Source organism: Anolis carolinensis, chromosome 2, assembly GCF_035594765.1.
Source record: "Anolis carolinensis isolate JA03-04 chromosome 2, rAnoCar3.1.pri, whole genome shotgun sequence".
Lineage (NCBI taxonomy): Eukaryota > Metazoa > Chordata > Lepidosauria > Squamata > Dactyloidae > Anolis > Anolis carolinensis.
The window spans coordinates 7,753,068-7,779,891 of NC_085842.1; the positions used below are offsets into that span (position 1 = coordinate 7,753,068).

The window sequence follows — 26,824 nt, forward strand, 5'->3', positions numbered from 1 at the left end:
AAGATAGATATGCTGGATTTCATATAACAAAATCATAAGTTGAACTCTTCCCAAGTGTCTAGGACTGTGTGATGTATTTTCAGATGATTTTCAGGTGGCCTTTTGCAGTTGGCAGATGGTAATTTTGTCAATGCCTATTGTTTCCAAATGCCGGCTGAGCTCTTTTGGCATGGCACCCAATGTGCCCACCACCACCGGGACCCACCTGCACTGGTTTCTGCCAGAGTCTCCCTTACGGAGGCCCCAGTGGTGCAGCGTGTTAAAGTGCTGAGCTGCTGGAGTGATTGCCTGTTGTTAGCCCTAGCTTCTGTCAACCTAGCAGTTCAAAAACATGCCAATGTGAGTAGATCAATAGGTACCACTCTGGCGGGAAGGTAACAGCGCTCCATGCAGTCATGCCGGCCACATGACCTTGGAGGTGTCTAAAGACAAAGCCGGCTCTTCGGCTTAGAAATGGAGATGAGCACCAACCCCCAGAGTCAAATACGTCTGGACTGAATTTCAGGGGGAAAGCTTTACATATCTGATGATGATGATGATGATGATGATGATGATATTTTTATCATGCCTCTCTCCCTGTAGGGAATCAAGGTGGCTAACAATCGCGGCTTAACCCGACACTGCACCTGCACCTCAGTCACGCCAGCTGGGGTAGCCTACTGCCAGCCTACATCACCCTTTGGCTGCCACGCCATCTGCAGTGGCCCACTGCTGGCTGACCTCGCAACTTCACCTGTGCCTCGTCATGCCAGCTGTGGTAGCCTACTGCCAGCCTACATCACCCTTTGGCTGCCACGCCATCTGCAGTGGCCCACTGCTGGCTGACCTCGCAACTCCACCTGCACCTCGTCATGCCAGCTGTGGTAGCCTACTGCCAGCCTACCTCACCCTTTGGCTGCCACGCCATCTGCAGTGGCCCACTGCTGGCTGACCTCGCAACTTCACCTGTGCCTCGTCATGCCAGCTGTGGTAGCGTACTGCCAGCCTACATCACCCTTTGGCTGCCACGCCATCTGCAGTGGCCCACTGCTGGCTGACCTCGCAACTTCACCTGTGCCTCGTCATGCCAGCTGTGGTAGCCTACTGCCAGCCTACATCACCCTTTGGCTGCCACGCCATCTGCAGTGGCCCACTGCTGGCTGACCTCGCAACTTCACCTGTGCCTCGTCATGCCAGCTGTGGTAGCCTACTGCCAGCCTACATCACCCTTTGGCTGCCACGCCACCTGCAGTGGCCCACTGCTGGCTGACCTCGCAACTTCACCTGTGCCTCGTCATGCCAGCTGTGGTAGCCTACTGCCAGCCTACATCACCCTTTGGCTGCCACGCCATCTGCAGTGGCCCACTGCTGGCTGACCACGCAACTCCACCTTCGCCTCGTCATGCCAGCTGTGGTAGCCTACTGCCAGCCTACATCACCCTTTGGCTGCCACGCCATCTGCAGTGGCCCGCTGCTGGCTGACCTCGCAACTTCACCTGTGCCTCATCATGCCAGCTGTGGTAGCGTACTGCCAGCCTACATCACCCTTTGGCTGCCACGCCATCTGCAGTGGCCCACTGCTGGCTGACCTCGCAACTTCACCTGTGCCTTGTCATGCCAGCTGTGGTAGCCTACTGCCAGCCTACCTAACCCTTTGGCTGCCACACCATCTGCAGTGGCCCACTGCTGGCTGACCTCGCAACTCCACCTGTGCCTCGTCATGCCAGCTGTGGTAGCCTACTGCCAGCCTATCTCACACTTTGGCTGCCACGCCATCTGCAGTGGCCCACTGCTGGCTGACCTCGCCACTCCACCTGCGCCTCGTCATGCCACCTGTGGTAGCCTACTGCCAGCCTACCTCACCCTTTGGCTGCCACGCCATCTGCAGTCGCCCACTGCCGGCTGACCTCGCAACTCCACCTGCACCTCGTCATGCCAGCTGTGGTAGCCTACTGCCAGCCTACATCACCCTTTGGCTGCTACGCCATCTGCAGTGGCCCACTGCTGGCTGACCTCGCAACTCCACCTGCGCCTCGTCATGCCAGCCTTGGTAGCCTACTGCCAGCCTACATCACCCTTTGGCTGCCATGCCATCTGCAGTGGCCCACTGCTGGCTGACCTCGCAACTCCACCTGTGCCTCGTCATGCCAGCTGTGGTAGCCTACTGCCAGCCTACCTAACCCTTTGGCTGCCACACCATCTGCAGTGGCCCACTGCTGGCTGACCTCGCAACTCCACCTGTGCCTCGTCATGCCAGCTGTGGTAGCCTACTGCCAGCCTATCTCACACTTTGGCTGCCACGCCATCTGCAGTGGCCCACTGCTGGCTGACCTCGCCACTCCACCTGCGCCTCGTCATGCCACCTGTGGTAGCCTACTGCCAGCCTACCTCACCCTTTGGCTGCCACGCCATCTGCAGTCGCCCACTGCTGGCTGACCTCGCAACTCCACCTGCACCTCGTCATGCCAGCTGTGGTAGCCTACTGCCAGCCTAGCTCACCCTTTGGCTGCCACGCCATCTGCAGTGGCCCACTGCTGGCTGACCTCTCAACTCCACCTGCGCCTCGTCATGCCAGCTGTGGTAGCCTACTGCCAGCCTATCTCACACTTTGGCTGCCATGCCATCTGCAGTGGCCCACTGCTGGCTGACCTCGCCACTCCACCTGCGCCTCGTCATGCCACCTGTGGTAGCCTACTGCCAGCCTACCTCACCCTTTGGCTGCCACGCCATCTGCAGTCGCCCACTGCCGGCTGACCTCGCAACTCCACTTGCGCCTTGTCATGCCAGCTGTGGTAGCCTACTGCCAGCCTAGCTCACCCTTTGGCTGCCACGCCATCTGCAGTGGCCCACTGCTGGCTGACCTCGCAACTCCACCTGCGCCTCATCATGCCAGCTGTGGTAGCCTACTGCCAGCCTACATCACCCTTTGGCTGCCACGCCATCTGCAGTGGCCCACTGCTGGCTGACCTCGCAACTCCACCTGCGCCTCATCATGCCAGCCTTGGTAGCCTACTGCCGGCCTACATCACCCTTTGGCTGCCACGCCATCTGCAGTGGCCCACTGCTGGCTGACCTCGCAACTCCACCTGCGCCTCATCATGCCAGCTGTGGTAGCCTACTGCCAGCCTACATCACCCTTTGGCTGCCACGCCATCTGCAGTGACCCACTGCTGGCTGACCTCGCAACTCCACCTGCGCCTCATCATGCCAGCTGTGGTAGCCTACTGCCAGCCTACCTCACCCTTTGGCTGCCACGCCATCTGCAGTGGCCCACTGCCGGCTGACCTCGCAACTCCACCTGTGCCTCGTCATGCCAGCTGTGGTAGCCTACTGCCAGCCTAGCTCACCCTTTGGCTGCCACGCCATCTGCAGTGGCCCACTGCTGGCTGACCTCGCAACTCCACCTGCGCCTCATCATGCCAGCTGTGGTAGCCTACTGCCAGCCTACATCACCCTTTGGCTGCCACGCCATCTGCAGTGGCCCACTGCTGGCTGACCTCGCAACTCCACCTGCGCCTCATCATGCCAGCCTTGGTAGCCTACTGCCGGCCTACATCACCCTTTGGCTGCCACGCCATCTGCAGTGGCCCACTGCTGGCTGACCTCGCAACTCCACCTGTGCCTCGTCATGCCAGCTGTGGTAGCCTACTGCCAGCCTACATCACCCTTTGGCTGCCACGCCATCTGCAGTGGTCCACTGCTGGCTGACCTCACAACTCCACCTGTGCCTCGTCATGCCAGCTGTGGTAGCCTACTGCCAGCCTATCTCACACTTTGGCTGCCACGCCATCTGCAGTGGCCCACTGCTGGGTGACCTCGCCACTCCACCTGCGCCTCGTCATGCCACCTGTGGTAGCCTACTGCCAGCCTATCTCACACTTTGGCTGCCACGCCATCTGCAGTGGCCCACTGCTGGGTTACCTCGCCACTCCACCTGCGCCTCGTCATGCCACCTGTGGTAGCCTACTGCCAGCCTAGCTCACCCTTTGGCTGCCACGCCATCTGCAATCGCCCACTGCTGGCTGACCTCGCAACTCCACCTGCACCTCGTCATGCCAGCTGTGGTAGCCTAATGCCAGCCTAGCTCACCCTTTGGCTGCCACGCCATCTGCAGTGGCCCACTGCTGGCTGACCTCGCAACTCCACCTGCGCCTCATCATGCCAGCTGTGGTAGCCTACTGCCAGCCTACATCACCCTTTGGCTGCCACGCCATCTGCAGTGGCCCACTGCTGGCTGACCTCGCAACTCCACCTGCGCCTCATCATGCCAGCTGTGGTAGCCTAATGCCAGCCTAGCTCACCCTTTGACTGCCACGCCATCTGCAGTGGCCCACTGCTGGCTGACCTCGCCACTCCACCTGTGCCTCGTCATGCCAGCTGTGGTAGCCTACTGCCAGCCTACCTCACCCTTTGGCTGCCATGCCATCTGCAGTGGCCCACTGCTGGCTGACCTCACCACTCCACCTGTGCCTCGTCATGCCAGCTGTGGTAGCCTACTGCCAGCCTACCTCACCCTTTGGCTGCCATGCCATCTGCAGTGGCCCACTGCTGGCTGACCTCGCCACTCCACCTGTGCCTCGTCATGCCAGCTGTGGTAGCCTACTGCCAGCCTACCTCACCCTTTGGCTGCCATGCCATCTGCAGTCGCCCACTGCCGGCTGACCTCGCAACTCCACCTGCGCTTCGTCATGCCACCTGTGGTAGCCTACTGCCGGATTACCTCACCCTTTGGCCGCCACGCCAACTGCAGTCAATAGGTACCACTCCGGCAGGAAGGTAACAGCGCTCCATGCAGTCATGCCGACCACATGACCTTCGCCCGGCCCTCTGCTTTCCAGGTCAGCTGCACCGAGACAGAAGGAACCCAGTGAGATGCAGATGGGCTTGGAAAACAAGAGCCTCTCTTTCCCTGGTGGGAAAGAATCCCTCGGGGGCAGGAACGAAAGAGCACCCAACCTCACGCCGGCAAAGCCAGTGGCATCTTCAGTGGAACCGCCTTCTGCCATGGCAGGTGCCTTCAACGCCAGCTGGGAAGCCGGGAACTGGAGCGAGGCAAGTTCTGTAGCGGAACCAGGGCCACCCTCTTCCTTGTCTCTGCCCAGCATCCTCTTGGGATCCAGCACAAGATAATGGCTGAGCTCTGGGGTCAGAGGGATGGGGTTGATGGAGGAAGATGGAGAAAACTGGGCCCTCGCTTCTTTCTAGGAGCACCATCCACCAGGTATGGGCAAACTTCAGTCCTCCAGGAGTTTTGGACTCCAACTTCCACAATTCCTAACAGCCCTTTTGGGAGTTGAAGTCCAAAACACCTGGAGGGCCAAAGTTGGTCCATTCATGTTGTAGACCCCTATAAGGGTTGATGGCCATCTGTCGGGGTGCTTTGAATGCAATCGTAGATTAGTTAAATTAGCCTCCCCGCATAAAGCGGTACCTAATTTTCCTACTCGACAGATGCAGATTTTGTTTATTTTCATGGTTTCCTCTTTTCTGTTGAAATTATCCACATGCTTGATTTCAATGGCTTCTCTGTGTAGTCTGACATGTTGGCCAACTAACACCTCCCAACAAAGAATTCCCCCAGGCAAGAAGCAGCCAGGTTTTGAAGCTGCAAGGCTATTTCAGTGTGCGTTTGAATAATTCACCCACATGATAGACCCTTTTACTGAGACATTACTTCTTAGCACTTTATTCCTTCCTACCCTACCTTATCCCATATTATCCCAGTTGACTCTCTGATACTTGTTTATGTGCTTTATTAAAAGCCTTGCGATATTGTGTTTTATATGCCTGACTCCTTTCATCTCTAGTGATTGATATTCTATTATTATTATTTGTTTGTTCTGATTTTATGTGTTTTAATGTATTTTAAAAAATGTTTAAATTGTTTATTAATTTTATTGAAGTTATTATTGTTTTTATTTTGATATTCGTTTTATTGTTCTACTCTGTTTTGTTTTGGGCATTGCCCCATGTTAGCTGCCCCGAGTCCCTTCAGGGAGATGGTGGCAGGATAGAAAAATAAAGTATTATTATTATTATTATTATTATTATTATTATTATTATTATTATTATCCGATTTCAAGAAAAACTCTTGCTGCTGCGCTTTCTGTTTCTTATTCATACATATATACAAACTGCAGACAGCTTACCTTCTCTCTTCCAGAAAACTTTCGCCGCCAACTCCTACTTTAAATGTACCTTCTCCAATTACTTATAATTGGTTTACAATTGTTTTAATACTCAATCTTGCAACCTCCTCTCTCTCCTCCTTTCTTTCTCCACTTTTAAAGTTGGTACATTTGACTGCGTAGTTAATTAATGGCGGCTGTTATCTTGTCTCATTCCCTCCGACCAATCCTCCTTTTCTCCTTTTTTCCATAAATCTTCCCAGCTTACGTCATTCACAGGTTTTTTTGACTCATTAGATCAGCTGTTTCTTTATCTTTCCCTTCTGAATGCTTTCGATTTCTTTAATCTGTCTTTAAATGTTACGTAGCCATCGGCTTGGCCCCGCCCCTGGCTTAATTTTTTTTATAATAGTTTTTATTGTGTTGTAAGTGATATTTACAGCGAAAGTGAAGAAGACATCTTAAAGGTAGTGAGAGAGAGGGGGGTGAAAAATGAGAGAGAAAGCCAAGAGAGAGAGGGGGGGGGGAGAAGAAAAAACACAAGTTGTTGAGTGACTTCCCATTGTCCTCCTAAGGATAATAATATTCAAATAAAATTTGTCTTCTGTTATGTTTTCTAGTTTGCCTTCATCATTTTTACTTTCATACGTCGGATAGATCTATTGTGAATATTGTTCCTCTGTTCTGAATAAAGTCTTTAAAGCCTGACCAGTCTATTTTCTTTTTTCCGTCTCTTAGTTGTTGTGTCAATCAATCCATTTGTATTAAGTCTAGCAGTTTCAGAATCCATTCATCAGTGGTTGGTATTGTCTTTTGTTTCCAAACTTTGGCAAAAATTAGTCTTGCCGCACTGCACATAAGAAAAAAAAAATTTATCTTGGTTTTCACTTAATTTTTCATTTGTTATACCTAATAAGTACATTTCCGGTATCAAAGGGAATTTAATTTTTAATATTTTTTGAGTTATTTGGTTTGAGTTATATGGCTTTATTGATTTGTTCTTGCAAACACTCTTGGGTATGGATTTACTTTCTTAATGTCCTCCTTCCCTCTTGACTCCTGTGGAGCCAGGGCTCACCCTCTGCTCTGCATCTGAACTTCTAGCTTGAAACAAGTCAGCTAAAAGGGGTTAAATGGTCCCCATCTCCTTTCCCTGGGAAGATGGGAAGGAACAGTTTCCTCCTGTCACCTTGATCTTGGAGCGGCCCTTAAGATAAAGAGGCCTCTCTTGATTTCCCAATGGGAACATGGATTCTCTTGTGTGTGTGTGAAATCATGATTTTATTTATTTATTTATTTATTTGCTACATTTATATGCCGCCCTTCTCACCCTGAAGGGGACTCAGAGCGGCTTACAAATTAAATTTACATACAATATTATATGATTAGCATAGTACAATACTGGTAATAAATTACTATATTGTACTGTATCAATATATTGTAATATTATTAGTAATATTACATGTAAAATATAATATATAATTAATATTATTATATTGTATTATTAGTATTATATTGTATTACAATATAATATTATGAATATTATATGTATATACAATCTATATATATAAAAGAGTGATGGCATCATGGCGACCCACAAAACAACAAAACTACAGGCCCCCCAACCTCGAAATTTGACAACACAACCCATCATCCACGCCTCTAGGTTGATACAACAAAAAGAAAAGAAAAATAAAGTCCTAATTAGAGAGAGAGGAATAATTGCTTTTATCCAATTGCTGCCAGTTAGAAGGCTAAGCTCCTCCAACTTGGTTGCCTAGCAACCCAATAAAAAATAATAAAAAACACTAAAAATTAATATAATAAAATACTACAATAACAGAAAATAACTAAAAATAATACAAGAAAATAATAAAATATAATAAATAAAAATATAACTTACAATAAAATTAATAAAAAATGCAAATAAAGTCAAATAAAAATTACACAACAATTTTTAACCAATACCACCACCACTTTGCCACAGCAACGCGTGGCCGGGCACATCTAGTATGTTATAATTATAATGATCTACTGTTGTTGGTTCTGAATATGCTTAGAGGCACCGCTAGGTGGGGCATCGATGCTGTGAAATTTGTAACCTCTTTCACTGCAGTCCTGGCCACATGACCTTGGAGGTGTCTACGGACAACGCCGGCTCTTTGGCTTAGAAATGGAGATGAGCACCAACCCCCAGAGTCAGACATGACTGGACTTAACGTCAGGGGAAACCTTTACCTTTACCTTCACTGCTATGGTTTGTTGCTGGGATTTGTACTTTGTGGAGCCTTGTAAAACTACAGCTCCCAGGATTCCAGCTGTTAGGAATCGTGGGAGTTGAAGTCCAAAACACCTGGAGGGCTGACGTTTGCCCATACCTGGTTTAGAGGCGCAGACTTTTATAATGCACCTCTTTTCAGAAGGATCTACTGTTGCCCAACCCAACTCACTCTCTTTTGCCTGCAAAGAAATCTCGAAGAGACACAAAGGCTTCATTGCTGGGAAATGGGAGCAGCATTCAAGTGTAATTTCCCTAAAAGCGCAGAGGGCTGGACTGGATGACCCTTGTGGTCCCTTTCCAAGTCTATGGACCAATAACAGGAAGGGGCGTGTCTTGCGAGGGCGAGGCCCCTCCCACCTCCGCGAAAAAGCAGCCTGGACCCAGGAAAGGGGCGTCAGGCCTGGACAGTGGGGGAGCTGGCCCTGTTCCCCCCTCCTTGAACAATGGGTGAGTCCTCTTTCCACGTATTTGGGGTTTTGGGGACTCCCGGATCTGGAAGAAAAAGGGGGAGGGGAAGCATAGCAAAAGGGTGGAGAGGGAAGATGGGAGAACATCTCCCCCCTTTTTTTGATTATTCATCTAGAAGGCAAGAAGGAAAGGCAAGGCTGCTTCTGGAGAGGAGGGAGGGAAACGAAGGCCCACCGACTGGGATTTGGACTGCAGCTCCCAGTGTCCCTGGCCTTGGAGGGCCTAAAGGGTCTCCCCCTCCCTTCCCCCAAATCTGGCCAGGAGGGAGGGGGCTCTGCAGTTCCTCCTTCCATCCTATCTTCCTTCTTTCCTACCTTGCCTTGCTTTGCCTTGGACTTCCAAGTCCTTTAATGACATATACCAGTCTGATCTTGGGCTTCCAGGGACAGATTGCTTCAAAGGAGGTCTGCCCTTGCCTTCTTCTGCGGCTGAGAGTGTGTGACTTGTCCAGTGTTATGCCATGAATGAGCAGGGTTTTGCAATCCAGGCTTCCAATTCGCACAACAGGGTTATAGCTGTGAATCAAGTCAGGTCTTCCCTTCCAGCACTTTTAACCAGTACTCCAAATTGGAACCAATGGGGCTTATTGGGATATGCTGGGGTTTCGGGACACAGCTCTCCCTGTGAAACAACACAAATAAAATTGTTCAAAGTGGTCAATTGCAACATTAACACTTTCCTCAAACAGACAAGAGATCTTTCTCCCACCCTGGGCCTTCCACAGATAATAGCCTCTTTATAATTCTATTCTGAATGTTATTAGGTTCCTTTCATCGGGGTATTTTAATCTAATGAATTTATCTTATACTAGCTGTACCCCACCACGCGTTGCTGTGGCGAAGTCTGGTGGTATGGGAAATAAAGTATTGAGGAATTGGTGGTAGTTAAGGTCAAGGGTCAAGGTTTTCCCCTGACATTAAGTCCAGTCATGTCTTACTCTGGAGGTTGGTGCTCATCTCCATTTCTAAGCCGAAGAGCCGGCGTTGTCCATAGACTCCTCCAAGGTCATGTGGGATGACTACATGGAGCAGCGTTACCTTCCCGCCGGAGCAGTACCTATTGATGCACTCACATTTGCATGTTTTCGAACTTCTGGGTTGGCAAAAGCTGGGGCTAACAGTGGGGGCTCTCTCCGCTCCCCCAATTCAAACCTGCAGCCTTTCAGTCCAGAAGTTCAGCAGCTCAGTGCTTTAACACGCTGCGCCATCAGGGGATATTATTTCCTAAAGGTTGTGAATATACAATATTTCTGATTGTTTTTTTTTGTTTGTTGGAGGCAAGTATGAATGCTGCAATTAGGAAAAATGATTAGGATGTAATGGCCTTGCAGCTTTAAAGCCTGGCTGTTTCCTACCTGAGTGAATTTTTTGTTGGGAGGTGTTAGCTGGCCCTGATTGTTTCCTGTCTGGAATTCCCTTGTTTTCAGAGTGGTGTTGTTTGTGATATTTTATGTGCTTCTACTGTCTGTGGCCCTGAGAAAACAGAGGATTTTCCAGACTTTGATGATGGGAATACTTTGTTGGGAGGTGTTAGCTGGCCCTGATTGTTTCCTGTCTGGAATACCCTTGTTTTCAGAGTGATGTTGTTTGCGATATTTTATGTGCTTCTACTGTCTGTGGCCCTGAGAAAACAGGATTTGCCAGACTTTGATGATGGGAATACTTTGTTGGGAGGTGTTAGCTGGCCCTGATTGTTTCCTGTGTGGAATTCCCCTGTTTATTTACTGTCCTGGTTTTAGAGATTATATTGTTCTGCATTATTCTATCCCAGTAATTATTTCATATTAAAGAAGAATCTCACTTATCCAACATTCGCTTATACAATGTTCTGGATTATCCAACGCAGTCTGCCTTTTCATAATCAATGTTTTTGTAGTCAGTGTTTTAAATTCATTGTGATATTTTAGTGGTAAATTTGTAAATACAGTACAGTAGAGTCTCACTTATCCAACATAAACGGGCCGGCAGAACGTTGGATAAGCGAATATGTTGGATAATGAGGAATTAAGGATAACCCTATTAAACATCAAATTAAGTTGGAACTACTTTTTCTGTCAAATTTGTTGTATAATATGATGTTTTGGTGCTTAATTTGTATAACGATTACCTAATTTGATGTTTAATTGGCTTTTCCTGAATCCCTTCTTATTATCCAACATATTCACTTATCCTGCCGGCCTGTTTACGTTGGACAAGTGAGACTCTACTGTATATTTCTAATCTTATATTATCTGCTCAGAACTGGATTATATGAGGCCCCTTCTTTACAGCTGTATAAAATGCCCACTGAAGTGGATTATATGGTAGTGTGGAGTCAAGATAATCCAGTGCAAAGCAGATAATATAACATTATAAATGGGTTATATAGCTGTGTGGAAGGGCCTTGAGTCTACACTGCCATATAATCCAGTGCAAATTAGATAATCTGTGGAAGAAGTCTAAGTGAGGCCTAAATCTGCCTGTCCCCTAACTGAAACCTGGCTGTCCCTTGGCTGGTTGCTAGGCAACCAAGTGGGCAGAGATTAGCCCTCTAAACTGGCAGCAATTGGATAAAAAAATTATTGCTCTCCCTCTAATTAGGACTTTATTTTTCTTTTCTTTTTGTTGTATCAACCTTGAGGCGTGGATGATGGGTTGTGTTGTCAAATTTTGAGGTTGGGGGGCCTGTACTTTTGTTGTTTTGTGAATTGCCGTGATGCCATCACTCTTTTATATATATAGATTGCTGCTATAGTCCCCCCCCCCCCACCTTTGAAGTTGATGGATTTGCATTGGTGGTTGTTTGATATTATTACTGTTGTATAAACCTTTGTTTTAACTTCTGTTTTTATCATCTTCTTGTGTTTTAAACTTGTATATTGTTTAATGTATTTGCGCTGTTAGTTTTGTAACGTTGTGAGCTGCCCCGAGTCCCCACGGGGAGATGGTGGCAGGGTATAAATGAAGTTTTATTATTATTAATAATATAATTTTACATACAGTAGAGTCTCACTTATCCAAGCTAAACGGGCCGGCAGAAGCTTGGATAAGCAAATATCTTGGATAATAAGGAGGGATTAAGGAGAAGCCTATTAAACATCAAATTAGGTTATGATTTTACAAATTAAGCGCCAAAACATCATGTTAGACAACAAATTTGACAGAAAAAGTAGTTCAATACGCAGTAATGTTATGTTGTAATTACTGTATTTATGAATTTAGCACCAAAATATCATGATATATTGAAAACATTGACTACAAAAATGGCTTGAAAAATGGCTTGGATTATCCAGAGGCTTGGATAAGCGAGGCTTGAATAAGTGAGACTCTACTGTGTGTATATATATATATATAACACACAATAATTTATAAATATATAATATATTGTATATACTTATAATATTGATAATAATATTATAATGTAATACAATACTATACTAATAATAATATAATATTAATTATTTTTAATAATTATAAAAATGCAATAAATAATACAATATAATATAATATAAACCCCACTTGCCTAGCTTCGAACAGACCTTACAACCTCTGAGAACGCCTGCCATAAAGGTAAAGGTTTCCCCTGACGTTAAGTCCAGTCGTGTCCGACTCTGGGGGTTGGTACTCATCTCCATTTCTAAGCCGAAGAGCCGGCGTTGTCCATAGACACCTCAAAGGTCATGTGGCTGGCATGATTGCATGGAGCGCCATTACCTTCCCACCGGAGCGGTACCTATTGATCTACTCACATTTGCATGTTTTTGAACTGCTAGGTTGACAGAAGCTGTAGCTAACAGCGGGCGCTCACTCCGCTCTCCGGATTCGAACCTGCAACCTTTCGGTCTGCAAGTTCAGCAGCTCAGCGCTTTAACACACTGCGCCACCGGGGCTCCTCTATGCCTGCCATAGAGGTTGGCAAAATGTCAGGAGAGAATACTTCTGGAACATGGCCATGCAGCCTGGAAAACATACAACAACCCAAAGTCTTACAGTAGAGTCTCACTTATCCAACGTAAACGGGCCAGCAGAACGTTGGATAAGCGAATATGTTGGATAATAAGGAGAGATTAAGGAAAAGCCTATTAAACATCAAATTAAGTTATGATTTTACAAATTAAACACCAAAACATCATGTTATACAACAAATTTGACAGAAAAAGTAGTTCAATACGCAGTAATGCTATGTAGTAATTACTGTATTTACGAATTTAGCACCAAAATATCATGATATATTGAAAACATTGACTACAAAAATGCGTTGGATAATCCAGAATGTTGGATAAGCGAGTGTTGGATAAGTAAGACTCTACTGTATTTGTTTTTCAACCTGGGAGAATGTAAACTGATAGAATAAGAGTTGGAAGAGACCTCATGGGCCATCTAGTCCAACCCCCTGCCCCGCAGGAAATCTCCCAATGAAACTCTGAGTCCCCCTGCATGACTACAGGGTGATCATACAAACTAATGTGGCTTATTAGTTTGAACGCCCAGATATGGACAAGCAGTAAAGTGTCCATAGAAGGACAACCAAAGTGATCAAAAGTTTGAAAATCAAGTCTGAGGGAGCTAGGTATGTTTAGCTTCGAAAAAGGAAATATGCTGTGCAAGTTTCATACTATATAAGATTCATCCACCCCTGAATACGGGTAATGTTAATTTATTGATCTATGTTTCCTGCCCCCCAGTCGGAGATTGTTGTGACTATTATTTATTGTTATTTTAGCTGTAATTGTTCTATTTCTGTTTATAATGTGTTTTTGTGCTGTAGATGTATTGTATGTGGTGTATTCATTGTTGGAAACCACCCTGAGTCCCTTCGGCGAGATAGAGCGGCATATAAATAAAGTTTTACTTACTTATTTACTAACATAAAAGCCATGCTTAAATATTTGAAAGGATGTCATGTCACATGGGGGGGAGTGTTTTCTGCTGCTCTGGAGACTAGGACATTGAGCAATGGGTTTAAACTCTACCAAAACATTAGGAAGATCTTCCTGGAAGTTGGAACTTTTCCACAGTGGGATTTGCTGCTGCCTGGGACTGTGGTGGAGTGTCCTTCTCTGAAGGGCTTTAACCAGAGGCAGGATGGCCATCTGTTGGGAGTGTCTGGATTATGTGTTTCTGCCACAGAAGGGTGTTGGACTGGATGGCCCTTGGGGTCTCTTCCAACTCTGTGATTCTGATTCCTTCTTCCCTATTGTTCAGATGCAGATGTATTGTGGGAATGACCTTTTCTCTGGCTGTGTATGTTTGGAGAAGAGTGCAGTCTCCCCAATGGGCACCTCTGTGGCTTTGCTTGGAAGGAACCTGCAAAGTTGGAAGAGATACTGGTTTGGGAGCTGGGAGAGGGATTGGGGGGAGTCAAGTTGTAACCCACCCCAATGTGCTAGGAATCTCTTTGGGTCATCATAGGATCACCTCTCTTCTCTTTCAGCCTAACTAACTTGCCTCACAGGGAGATTGTAAAGCTCAAGTTGGAAGGAGACAAGAATCGTATGCTATTTGAATAAATTGGAGGCAGGATGGGATATAGATTGAGCTCATAAATACATAAATAAATCTCCGAGATGGAACAAAAGCTAGAATTGGAGTCTGGCCATGGCCTACAACAGAGCTTTCCAAACTGCATGTTGCAACATGTTAGTGTGTCACTTGCAATGTGTAGGTGTGGTGCGGTAACGAGAAACCGCTGAGTCTATGTAAAATAAGCAATAAATCATATATTCTCTTAAAAAATAAAAGGTTTTCATGAGGTATGTTGTGTCCCCATATATTTCATTATTACGGTTTATGTTTGCGTCTGTAGCTCTTATAAAAAGGTTGGTTTACTAGTAAAACAGAATTCTGCATTGCAAAATGATGCAAGTCTAAAACATGTGTCAACAGCAGGAAATGTCTGGAAAGCTCTGGCCTAGAGAGATGGCAAGGCTGTAGCATCAGAGTTGGATTTGGGGAGTTGCAGATTTAGGTGGAGCTGCAGTAGGCAGAAATGTACCCACTATGGCTTCAGAATAAAAATTCATGCTATTATATGCTCCATAGAAAAACGCTATGTTGATAGCCACTGCATATGCTCAACATGACTCCCAATCTACAAATATAATATCTCTGTGAGATATACTGTATGTATGTAAATGCATAAGTTGTATTTGTATTGCTGCTGTGGGTCTTCTGGTCTCTGCTTTATATCAATTCCCTTGTATGCAAGAATGGGAGAAATAAACTAGCTAAAGTAACTGGGTGAGAACGAGGGCTCCAAATGGGATTCTGGAACCTCCAAATCTCAGCCTAGCACTCTAAGGACTAAAACAGATTGAGTCTCAAAATGCATCCAAACATTATGTTGTTGTTTTTGTTATTTATATCTTGCTTTTCTCTCTTGATCAAGACCCAAAGTGGCTCATAAAGTTAAAAATGCAATTTTAAAATCCGCTAAGGCAACCATTGCAGTCTCAACTCTGTATCTTGCTCTGAAGGTGGTTTGAAATGGGTCAAAGAAGTGTATGTCATCCAAAAATGTTTGGAGTTGGAGTGCAACTGCCTTCTCAATTACTTTGCCCAAAAAAAGAAGATAAGACTTGTCTATAGTTAGTAAGGGATCGAGGAAAAGCGTTTTTTCCCCCAGCAGTGGTCTACAGCAACAGGATGCAAAATTCCCTTCTCTGAGATGTATTGATAATTTGATCAGGTGTAGGTTGTAGCTGTGATACTAGCTCTGACCAGAAAGTGATCTATCCATGGCAACTTGGAGGTTTTGGTTACCTCCGACCACAGATTCGTATGTTCTAAGCTGAAAATCGCATCAAGGGCATGACTTGCCAAATGCGTCAGGCCAGAAAGCAATTGAGATGGGCCCATATTTGCCATCGATTCCATGAACTTCCGAGCTGCACCTGACAAACTGGCCTCCAGTAGTATGTTGAAGTCAGCAAGATGCAAAACTCTGGGCAACTCCAACAACATCCCGGATGCCAGTTCCAAGAGTTCAGCCAGGGAATATGTTAGGCAGCAGAGTTGACATTACACTAACAGAATTCCTAATCTATCCCCGGTTATCAGACTCAGGTACACACACTCCCTAGTAAGTAATATGGCCAGGTAAATATGGTCTTTCTAGACCACAGCTCCCCCCTCCCCCCCACCTCAGCTTTCCTTCACCTGCTTACTTATGCATTACCTGGCTGGGAAGGTCTTAGCCCAGGTTGGCTCACTATCATCCCCCTGCCAAGTTTCAGTGATGTATGCCATGTCAGCCCTTAATCTTTGAGGAGATCATAGATGACATGAGCCTTGTTCTTAACTGACCTAGCATTATTTAAGAGCAAGGTGAGGTTTGGTACATGGCTTGGCTCACTCTCCCAAGTTCCCTAGAATGCAGGGTGACAGGAAGGTGAAATAGGTATTAAGCATCTTTCCTTCCTCTATAAGGACATGATCCTGCCATCACCATATCTCCTTCTGTCCTATATGACATTTATTGCTGCCCTGGCTTCCATTTGCATTTTTTAGACAAAGACAAAGAAGAAAAGGATAGGAAAAAAGCATGTAACAAGTACAATACTGAGGCGAATTTGTTGGCAAGAAGTTGTTGGTAGCATATCTGGTTTGATGACTCTCTCTCTTGCAGTTGATGATGAGAGAGGGATTTTCTCAACAGCCACTGCAGAGGCACGATGGTGCTGTGTCTCACTGAGTGACTGGCTTCCTTGCAATGGCCATGTGAATGGGCTTTTATTTGCCTTCAATATCTGCTTTTGAAAGGTCCTTGCTTTCCCTATGAGAGAAAAAATCTTGCAGACCCCCCCACCCCCCACCCCCCACCCCAAAAAAAAAAAGGATTGTGAAGAACCTTTTTCTCTTGAGACTGGTTGTTTATTGACCTGGATTTGATCTATCCATTGCATTGTGTAGCCTTTGCTTCGTGACATAATTGGATGAAGAAGGAAAGAGGTTCTTCAGGCCAAAAAGAGCCCAGAGTGAAGATGGAAGAAGCAAACCAGATCAGTCCTGAAGGAAGAAGAGAGCCCATTGAAGTGTGGGGCAGGAGAAGTGTTGGATTCTGGGGGAGAACGGGGCAGGATGCTCTAGATGAGAAGGCATTCAGTTCAGATGTTCTGTGCCAACTCTTCCGGCGTGTCCGTTTCCAGAAGAACAAGGGGCCACGAGCACTTTGCAGCCAACTCCATAAACTCTGCTGTCAGTGGCTGAAACCAGAGCAACACTCCAAGGCGGAGATGCTGGACTTGGTGATCCTGGAGCAGTTTCTGGCTGTCCTTCCTACGGAGATGGAGCGCTGGGTGAGGGAATGTGGGGCAGAGACCAGTTCCCAGGCGGTGGCTTTGGCTGAAGGCTTCCTCCTGAGTCAGGCAGAAGAGGAGAAGACGCTTCAGGAAGAGCAGCAGGAGAGTGATGTTCTTCAGGCCCAGGAGGTTCCTCCATATACCATCAGAAGCTTCCCTTCCAGATGGATCAAACTGGAGAAGGACATGGGAGCTGCTCCACTAGGTAAGATGTCTTCGTTCACACTCAAAGATCTCCCAGATGTAGAGTCTTCTGTCATGTCTCCCCAAATATTTGTTTCCATTGCTGTCTTGTTAGTATATTTAAAGAACAGTTTTAAGAATGTATACATCTAAGATGGCATTATATGAATCAGGCTTTATTCCAAGAAAACTGATACCAGATAAAGCTTTCTTCCAATTCCTTATTTCCTTTCCCTTGAGAATCCCTTATATAGCCAGTTTTCCTATTTTCAAGTTTGGTTTTTGCAGATTTGATTATAAATGGACTTTGTTACTATATCATCTTTAGGAGTCGTTAGGTCCTCCAGCTTGATTAACCAGTCATAGCAAAAGAAGTAGAGCAGGTCTGTACAACTTGTGGTTCTTCAGATGTTTTTGGACTTCAGCTCCCAGAATTCCTGAGTATTGAAACAGTTGGCTAGATCTTCTGGGAGTTGGAGGGCCAAACTCCTGGAGGGCTGCAGGCCTGACTTAGAAGTTCCTATTGAGAACAATTGCCTGGCCATTTATAGGCTATCCGGTGCGATCTTATGCTCAGCTTTCGATGGAAGTTCACCTTAGAGAAACCTAGACATTCCTAGAGAAATGTTCTCTGGCATTAAAACAAATGCTTTTTAATGTGTGATGTTTCCACTTTTGCAGGGGTTCTGCACTCTTAACCCTAGAATATGTGGAGGGCTGGATCATATGCTCTTTTTTGTTGTTTGAATTGTAAACTTCTTCAGGACCTAAAAACAAACTTCAAAAAACCGACGAAATTAAGCTTCCCCCCCCTTCTTTGTGTTTCACAGGAAATGAGCCAAGGATGCTGGGAAGATGTTCATCTCTTTGTGGTGCAGGAGAAATGGCTTCTGTGGAACAAAATCAGGTAAAAGAATGGAAGTGGAAATGAACTGGACATAATAGTGAAAGTGTCCATGGTCGGAAAGCTTCAATTTTTTGTTGCTAGTTTTTACTTAATAAGAAGTCTCAGGTTGATGTTCTTGATGGCCTTCATCTTCCACTAGGATCCAAATGGTGTATTCTAATTCAGACCAAATCCTGTATTCAGTAATTTATTGGCTCAACTTGGGGTCAATGTACACATTATTGCAATTTGACACTACTTGTAAAATTACAACTCCCAGAATACCATTGTCTTGAGCCATATAGCCTTGAGCCATAGCAGTTAAAGTAGTGTCAAGCTGTGTTAATTCTAAAGAACTGATAGATATGGGGAGATAATGGGTTGAAATGATTTGCTAAGAAGAGAACCTCCCTGTCCAATAACATCAACAGTACGTATCCACTAAAGCCTACATAATGCTCCCCATTTTTAGCATTTTTTTAAGATTATAGATAGAACAGTCAGGAATCTTACTCCAGAAGGCCCATCTTCTCTCTTTGAATCCTGTGTAAAAGCTTTCTTTGAGTTGGCTTGTGTATGTTGGATTTTGCTTAGCAGTGGAAAAAGCGGTATCAATCCCTGTGTCCAAACTCTCTTCTTTCAGGTGACTTTTGAAGATGTGGGTGTAAATTTCCATGATGCTGAATGGGCTCTGCTGGATCCGGGTCAACGGGCCCTGCACTGGGAGGTCATGGAGGAGAATTATAAGATGATTGTTTCTTTTGGTAAGAATCCCTATGCCATTATGTCATAAAAATCTGTTTAGGATTGCCACTTGTTTCTACAGGGAGACCCATGATCCTGAGCTATACAGCCATTGGAAGATATCATCCGGAGTTTCGGAGTGTGATGTCACCTGTACACAGATGATGTCCAACTCTGTCACAGTCCACAGTTTTGTTACATCCCAAATAGATTACTGTAACGAACTCTATGTGGGGTTACCTTTGAAGGCTATTCAGAAGCTTCAATTAGTGTACAGGGAGCATACCACCCCGTTACGTCAGCTCCACTGGCTGCCAGTCTGCTATCGAGCACAATTCAAAGTGCTGGCTTCATCCTATAAAGCCCTAAACTGTTCCGGCTCAGCTTACTTGTCGGAACGTATCTCCCTCTATGACCCACCTCTGAGGTTAAGATTGTCAGGGGAGGCCCTGCTCTTAATCCCACCACCTTCACAAACGTGATTCGTGGGGACGAAAGACAGGGCCTTCTCAGTGGTGGCTCCCCATCTGTGGATCTCCCTAATAAAATCAGGGCAGCCCCCTCCCTCCTGTCCTTTAGGAGAAGACTTAAAACATTGTTGTGGGACCAAGCATTCGAGCCGTAGACGCAGTGATAATAATGAGAATGATTTATATGACTGACAACGGACAGCCCTTCAATTATGACTTGAATGTTTGTAGTTTTTAAATGGATGCTTTTATAACTGATGTTTTTAACTATCTGTTTTAACTGTAATTGTTTTATAATTTGTTGTGTCTGGCATCTAATGGTTACCTCTCGATAACATTAACTAAAGCTGAACATGCTGACAAATGTTTTGCTCTCAGATATCTTTGACTCGTCATATCATCTCCCAGTGCAGACTATGTATGGTAGCCCACTCAACAACTTCCAAAATACCATTTGCTCTCTAAGGCTTAGATGGTTCTCTTGTCCAGAACAAGAATTCACATTTTCTTTCTCATTGTCTCTCATTGCATTTGTGCTAGTTGACTGATGTCATGCTCTTTTTTCACTCCTTTTTACTGTTTGTGTCTCTTCTTTCAAGGTGGTGATGGGCAGGAAAGTGAAAATGGACAAGTGCCATGTGACGCGTTGCTGCAAACAGAGAAATGTGAAGAGCAGGAAGAAGAGAGCATGAGAAAGGAAGCAGAAGAAGTTAGAGGGGACCACTGCCCTGCTGATACTTCGGAATTGCCAATCCAAGAGTTAACAGACAAAAGCAGGGAGTTTGGGAACTGCCTTGTCAATGAAAATGACTGCTTCAATCAGGCAACATACCTGATTGATCATATCACAGACCATATAGAACAAGCACAACCTAAATTCCATAAATCGGAAGAAAATTTTGGATTTAGGATACACCTTACTAGCAATGAAGAATATGATAATACTAAGACTATTAAGAATAATAATCCATATAAATGCCTGGAATGTGGAAAAAGCTTCAATCATAATGGAGCCCTCACTAGACACCAAAAAACCCACATGGCAGACAAACCATATAAATGCCTGGAGTGTGGAAAAGGCTTTATTGATAAGACGAGTCTCGTAGGTCATGAAATGAATCACAGAGGAGAGAAGCCCTATAAATGCCTGCAATGTGGGAAGAGTTTCAGCTACAAATCAGTCCTTAAAAATCACCAGGATAGGCATACAGAAGATAAACCATTCAAATGTATGGATTGTGGGAAAAGCTTCCATCATAACGGAGCCCTCACTAGACACCAGAAAACCCACACAGGAGAAAAACCATATAAATGTCTGGAGTGTGGAAAAGGCTTTATTGACAAGACAAGCCTCGTGGGGCATGAAATGAATCACAGAGGAGAGAAACCCTATAAATGCCTGCAGTGTGGGAAGAGTTTTAGCTTCAAATCGGTCCTTAAAAATCATCAGGATAGGCATACAGAAGAGAAACCATACAAATGTCTGGACTGTGGGAAAAGCTTTCATCATAACGGAGACCTTAGTAGACACAAAAAAACCCACATAGGAGAAAAACCATATAAATGCCTGGAGTGTGGAAAATGTTTTACTGAAAAGAGAAGTCTCATAGGGCATGGAATGATTCACAGAGGAGAGAAGCCCTATCAGTGCCTGGAGTGTGGGAAGAGTTTCAGCTACAAATCAGGCCTCAAGAGTCACCAGAGTAGTCATACAGAAGAGAAATCATACACATGTCTTGAGTGTGGAAAGAGTTTCAGTCAAGGAATACTCCTCAAGAGGCACCAAAAAACCCACACGGGGGAGAAGCCATATAAATGCCTGGAGTGTGGTAAAGGTTTTAGTCAGAAGAGAAGTCTCATAGGGCATGAAATGAATCACAGAGGAGAGAAGCCCTATAAATTCCAGGAGAATCATATAGAAGAGAAATCTTACACATATCTTTTTGGAGATTTGACAGAGGCCATTCCATGTGCTGATTCTTCCATAGAGACCTGCACATTCCCTGATGACAACCTCAGTGGCACCTCTCCTTGTTCTGATACTGGAGAGACCCTCAAGTTGATTCTGTAGCTCCAAACTTACAGAAATATTCCTGGTCTACCTTCTGTGTTTGCGGAGTAGCCTCCTCTTCAGAGAGATCCCATGTGTGTTTCACCTGCAAGGCAGTGTGTTTTGCTGAATCCAAGGCAATCCTCCCTAATATGTTGGGTACCTGGATCTCAACACACTGAACCTTCTCTTCCAAGAGAGCTACTATCTAACTTGCACTTGCTGCAAGTATAGATATCTGTATTCTCATGGAATCACCTGCATGAGTTCCATCACATTCCAATTCTAAGAGAATTGATGAGAATTAGGTAGAGAAAGGAACAGAAATCTGGGCCTCTTCCGCACGTTTCCCTGCCAAATATCTCCACAAATATCATAGTTTGTCTCGCCTGTTTATCTCATCCTGAATGCCGAGCTTCAGGAACTTGTAGCAGGAAGTGTAGCAGGAATTCCAATAAGAGATCAACCTCACATGGCGCCAAAAAAAAAAAAAAACCATCACAGGAGAGAAGCCATATAAATGCATGGAGTGTGTAGTAAAGTCTTTGCTGACAGGAGAAGTCTCATTGGGCATGAAGAATCAGAGGAATTAAACCATATATGCCTGGAGTGTAGTAAGAATAATATTGATATCAAAATTCTCACACTAGTGCCAAGATTATGGTTTTTGAATAGCTTCCAATGGACACCTGTATTCACAAAATGAAGAAAACACATGGACAAAAAAACCCCTGTATTCTTTGTATAAATTTCCCCCTATTTACTGTTGATCCAAGGTATCTTGGGTATTTTTTTTTTACACACTTTAGAGAAAAACCTAGCAGGTTCAGCTTAATACAGGCCTTGTGATACTCTTGATGCTTCACCGACTGATATGATGTGGTATCCACACCTCCCCCCCCTTTCAACTGCATGTTCTTATGTTTTGTGCTTGTTTTTGAAAGGTGACTGAATTTTTTGCAGTTTCTTTTACAGTTTTGTAGATTTTGACAGACAAATAAAGTTTTCATGTGGCCACATGGTGCAAGGGTTTGAATATTGGATTTGATCCAATCTGAGCTTTCCTGTCATTGCCACTGATGCCACACAGCCACAGAACTCCAGGAGAGCTAATCATTGTTGAGGCTTTTAAGCAGAGGCTGGATGGCCATTTGTCAGGGGTACTTTGGACTAGATGGCCCATGTGGTCTCTTCCAATTCTATGGGCAATTTCTGTCCCTCCCCGGTCATATGAGGGCCTTTACTGATGTTTTCTCTTTCTGCCAAATTTTCCTTAGAGTTCTGTGGTCATTTGCTATGCCAACAGGGATAACGCAGGCCCGATCAGTCCATTTTTCTTGGTGCTGACAAGTGCAGTGAAGGGGAGGCGGGGGGGAGGGGGGTAGCATTGATCCATAGGGACAGGAGGCTGGTTTACATTAGAGCCGGTTTGCTGGTTCACACTCTTCCCAAAATGCAGGGTACTCAATAGTGTTTTGATGAAACTCCAGAGCATTCCTCGACTTTCCTTAATGTGCCTTAAACTGCTTCACCCTGGCTGTCTGTGTGAAAGACCAAAAATCTTTGAATATTGTGTGGATTTCCAGGAGCGATTTCTGGTTCACTTTGGTTTTGGGGCTAGTGTAGACAAGGCCCATACAACCTGTAGCCCTACATGTTCCTTTGCATCCCGCCCATGTCGTTGTATTCTACTTGGCCTAGTTCTAAGAGTCTATAAGCCTAACCATTTCTTGTTGGGAAATGTCACCTTATTTTTCATTTTTGATTTCTGGAGTAGTTCTTCTCTCATATGCTGGGTTATTGTTGCCATTTAAAACTGAAAATAATAAAGATGAAAAGCATGCAAGGAGAGTGAGAAATGGGCAAGTCAAAGAATACACTAAAGAACGTACCCAAGATAGGCGCCATCTTAGTAGAATGGGAAGTGCTTTGATGCGAGAATAAATCTCATCCACACCAGAGTATCCAGACAACAAAACATTGTTTCAGCGCATTCCTTGCACTCACTTCCTGACTTATAGCAACTCAATGAATTTGATAGGTTTTTTACAGGCAGACTTTGCTTCCAAGATGAGACAGGTCTTTGGGTATTTGGGCTACTGAGGCAGTCATACATACAGCAGAGGTTGGATAAAAAGCTATATCAGACAAATATGAAAAGGATGAGGAACATTTTATTATTGCCTTGGATCTGACTGGGACCAGTAGATTTTGACACCAGAAATGACCTAGCATACTTTTTGTCCTTTATATTTGGGTTGAGGATATTTTGAAAATTTTTGTAGAGGGGCTAGGATCTTAAGGAGGTAGGAGAATGAAACTGCTGCAGCTTAGATGATTTAGGGTGATTTTGGATGGTTTGGGGGAGGCGGGGACAGCCTCAAATCCGCTTGAAAGGGCAACATTTAAAAATAGGAAGGCCATTCTGAGACTTCACTTAGGGGGCCACATGCAGCCTATTGGTCACAATTTCTTCACTTTGAATTTGGCTAAATGACATTAAAATTTGCGGAGAAGGGAGCAAATCATTGGTAGGGTTACAGAATGGGAGATCTGTAGAAATTAGGGGTGCATCGACTATGAAGAATGAATGCAGTTGGAAATCACTTTAACTGCCTTGGCTCAATGCTATGGAATCCTGGGTGTTGTAGTTTGCTGAGGCACCAACACTATTCGGCAAAGAAGGCTAAAGACCTTGTGAAACTACAACTACCATGAATCCATGGCGTTGAGCCATCACAGTCGAACTGCATTCATTCTACTCCACATATATACATCCAGCTGTTTGGGCTTCATTTGGAGAGTGCCTATGTTCTCCCCCTTGTAGAAATGCTTGGAGGACAGAAGGAGGTCTTCATCCACAGAGTTTCGCTTACATTTGCCTCCAGAGTGATGTGAAGCTGTGCCAATGATGTCGGTATGGAAGGACCCACCAAGGGGGCTCTGATTTTAATAGCAAAGAATTCACAAAAGTGGAAAAAACATTCTCTTTTCAGCAGCATGGAAAATGTTCTAGTTCCAGCTAACACCATTTTCCAGCAATCTAATCATATAAGGAAATACTAGCAGGGTTTGCATAGTGGATTTCCTGGCTAGTTCTGAACATCAAGGGGCCATTTAGCTTCCAAATTCCAGTTTTAAATGTCAGTGACTTCAAAATAATCCTTGCTGCATTGTTGTTCTCTCTCTGTCATTTTCTGGCTCTGCTTTCTAACTACTACAGTAGAGTCTCACTTATCCAACCTTCGCTTCTCCAACGTTCTGTATTCCAACGCAGTTTGCCTTTTAGTAGTCAATGTTTTTGTAGTCAATTTTTCAATACATTGTGAAGTTTTGGTGTTAAAATCGTAAATACAGTAATTACTACATAATGTTATCGTGTATTGAACTGCTTTTTCTGTCCATTTGTTGTAAAACTTGATGTTTTGGTGCTTAATTTGTAAAATCATAACGTAATTTGACATTTAATAGGCTTTTCCTTCATCCCTCCTTATTATCCAACATTTCCACTTATCCAACGTTCTGCTGGCCCATTTATGTTGGATAAGTGAGACTCTACTGTATTTCAAAAGATTTTTAAAAAGATAATAAAAAAGTTATTGCACATGTACCAATATTTGCGTTAGATACCAGAAACCCTTTAAATTCTAGAAAATACATCGTTTGGTGAGTGTACAATATCTGTGGGGGCCATAGTGACCCTGATTTCTTCCTTACTACCCAGCTTCCTTCTTGATCCTTCATGTTTTCTTTCTTTTTTTTTTTTTGCTTATTATTCTTACCTTACTGTAGTCTTCCTTTTCTTTACCTGTAGTCCATTTGCTTGCTGTTTTCTGACCACCTACAAAACCCTGTGAAGACAAAAACATGATTTTATTATCTGCACTTCAATCACACTTGGGATGCAGGTTTATCTTACATTAACATTTCTACTAAGTGCAATAAATTCCAAATATAAAATTATACACTAATGGAGATCAAAGCTCCTGATTCAAAATAGCTGCTGTCTTCAAAATGACAGTCTGTGCTTACCAGAAGAGATATCGTTGCTACTGCAATGTTCTTCTCTACATTGGAGCCATTGCCTCAGAGCGGCTGTTTCAAAATGGTTGCCATTTTCCAAATGACAGTTGCAGCTTAATGGGAAACATATCATCGCTACTGCAATGTTCTTCTCCACATTGGACCCATTGCCTCAGAAGTACTGTTTCAAAATGGCTATTGTTTTCAAAATGACAGTTGGTCCGTACTGGGAAAGATATAATCGCCACTGCAGCGTTCTTCTCCACATTGGAGCCATTGCCTCAGAGCTGCTGTTTCAAAATGGCTGCAGTTTTCAAAATTACAGTTGGTCCTTACTGGGAGAAATATCATCGCTACTGAAGTGTTCTTCTCCACATTGGAGCCATTGCCTCAGAGCTGCTGTTTCAAAATGACTGCTGTTTTCAAAATGACAGTTGGTCGTTATTGGGAGAAATATCATTGGTACTGAAATGTTCTTCTCCACATTGGAGCCATTGCCTCAGAGTGGCTGTTTCAAAATGGCTGATATTTTCAAAAGTACAGTTGGTCTCTGTACTCAGAAAGATATAATCGCTACTGCAGCATTCTTCTCCATATTGGAACCATTGCCTCAGAGCTGCTGTTTCAAAATGGCTGCTGTTTTCAAAATGACAGTTGGTCCTTACTGGGAGAAATATCATTGCTACTGAAATGTTCTTCTCCACATTGGAGCCATTGCCTCAGAGCTGCTGTTTCAAAATGGCTGCTGTTTTCAAAATGACAGTTGGTCGTTATTGGGAGAAATATCATCGGTACTGAAATGTTCTTCTCCACATTGGAGCCATTGCCTCAGAGCTGCTGTTTCAAAATGGCTGCTGTTTTCAAAATTACAGTTGGTCCTTACTGGGAGAAATATCATCGCTACTGAAGTGTTCTTCTCCACATTGGAGCCATTGCCTCAGAGCTGCTGTTTCAAAATGACTGCTGTTTTCAAAATGACAGTTGGTCGTTATTGGGAGAAATATCATTGGTACTGAAATGTTCTTCTCCACATTGGAGCCATTGCCTCAGAGTGGCTGTTTCAAAATGACTGCTGTTTTCAAAATGACAGTTGGTCCTTACTGGGAGAAATATCATCGCTACTGAAATGTTCTTCTCCACATTGGAGCCATTGCCTCAGAGCTGCTGTTTCAAAATGGCTGCTGTTTTCAAAATTACAGTTGGTCCTTACTGGGAGAAATATCATCGCTACTGAAGTGTTCTTCTCCACATTGGAGCCATTGCCTCAGAGCTGCTGTTTCAAAATGACTGCTGTTTTCAAAATGACAGTTGGTCGTTATTGGGAGAAATATCAT

At 44.7% G+C, this 26,824-nt stretch overlaps 1 protein-coding gene and 1 long non-coding RNA gene across 4 annotated transcripts; one reads left to right on the forward strand and one right to left on the reverse strand.

Moving 5' to 3' along the window:
* On the reverse strand, positions 1–26,154 carry LOC134296906 (uncharacterized). Of its 3 annotated transcripts, XR_010003722.1 has the most exons (5): positions 25,500–26,154; positions 25,250–25,318; positions 9,171–9,477; positions 4,325–6,957; positions 1–4,218 (listed from the first exon to the last, which is right to left on the reverse strand). It is a non-coding gene; the product is annotated as an uncharacterized LOC134296906 (long non-coding RNA). The 3 variants fall into 3 exon arrangements; XR_010003723.1 differs by lacking the exon at positions 9,171–9,477; XR_010003724.1 differs by lacking the exons at positions 1–4,218; positions 4,325–6,957 and adding an exon at positions 8,811–8,880 and having other exon boundaries at positions 9,218–9,477.
* LOC100562444 (zinc finger protein 383) lies at positions 8,701–22,484 on the forward strand. Its single transcript, XM_008118013.3, has 5 exons — positions 8,701–8,835; positions 16,746–17,339; positions 18,148–18,224; positions 18,847–18,967; positions 20,017–22,484. Exons 2-5 carry the CDS (start codon positions 16,769–16,771, stop codon positions 21,486–21,488), a joined length of 2,241 nt encoding a protein of 746 aa, XP_008116220.1. The 5' UTR covers positions 8,701–8,835; positions 16,746–16,768; the 3' UTR covers positions 21,489–22,484.
* Positions 26,155–26,824: the final 670 nt, after the last annotated feature.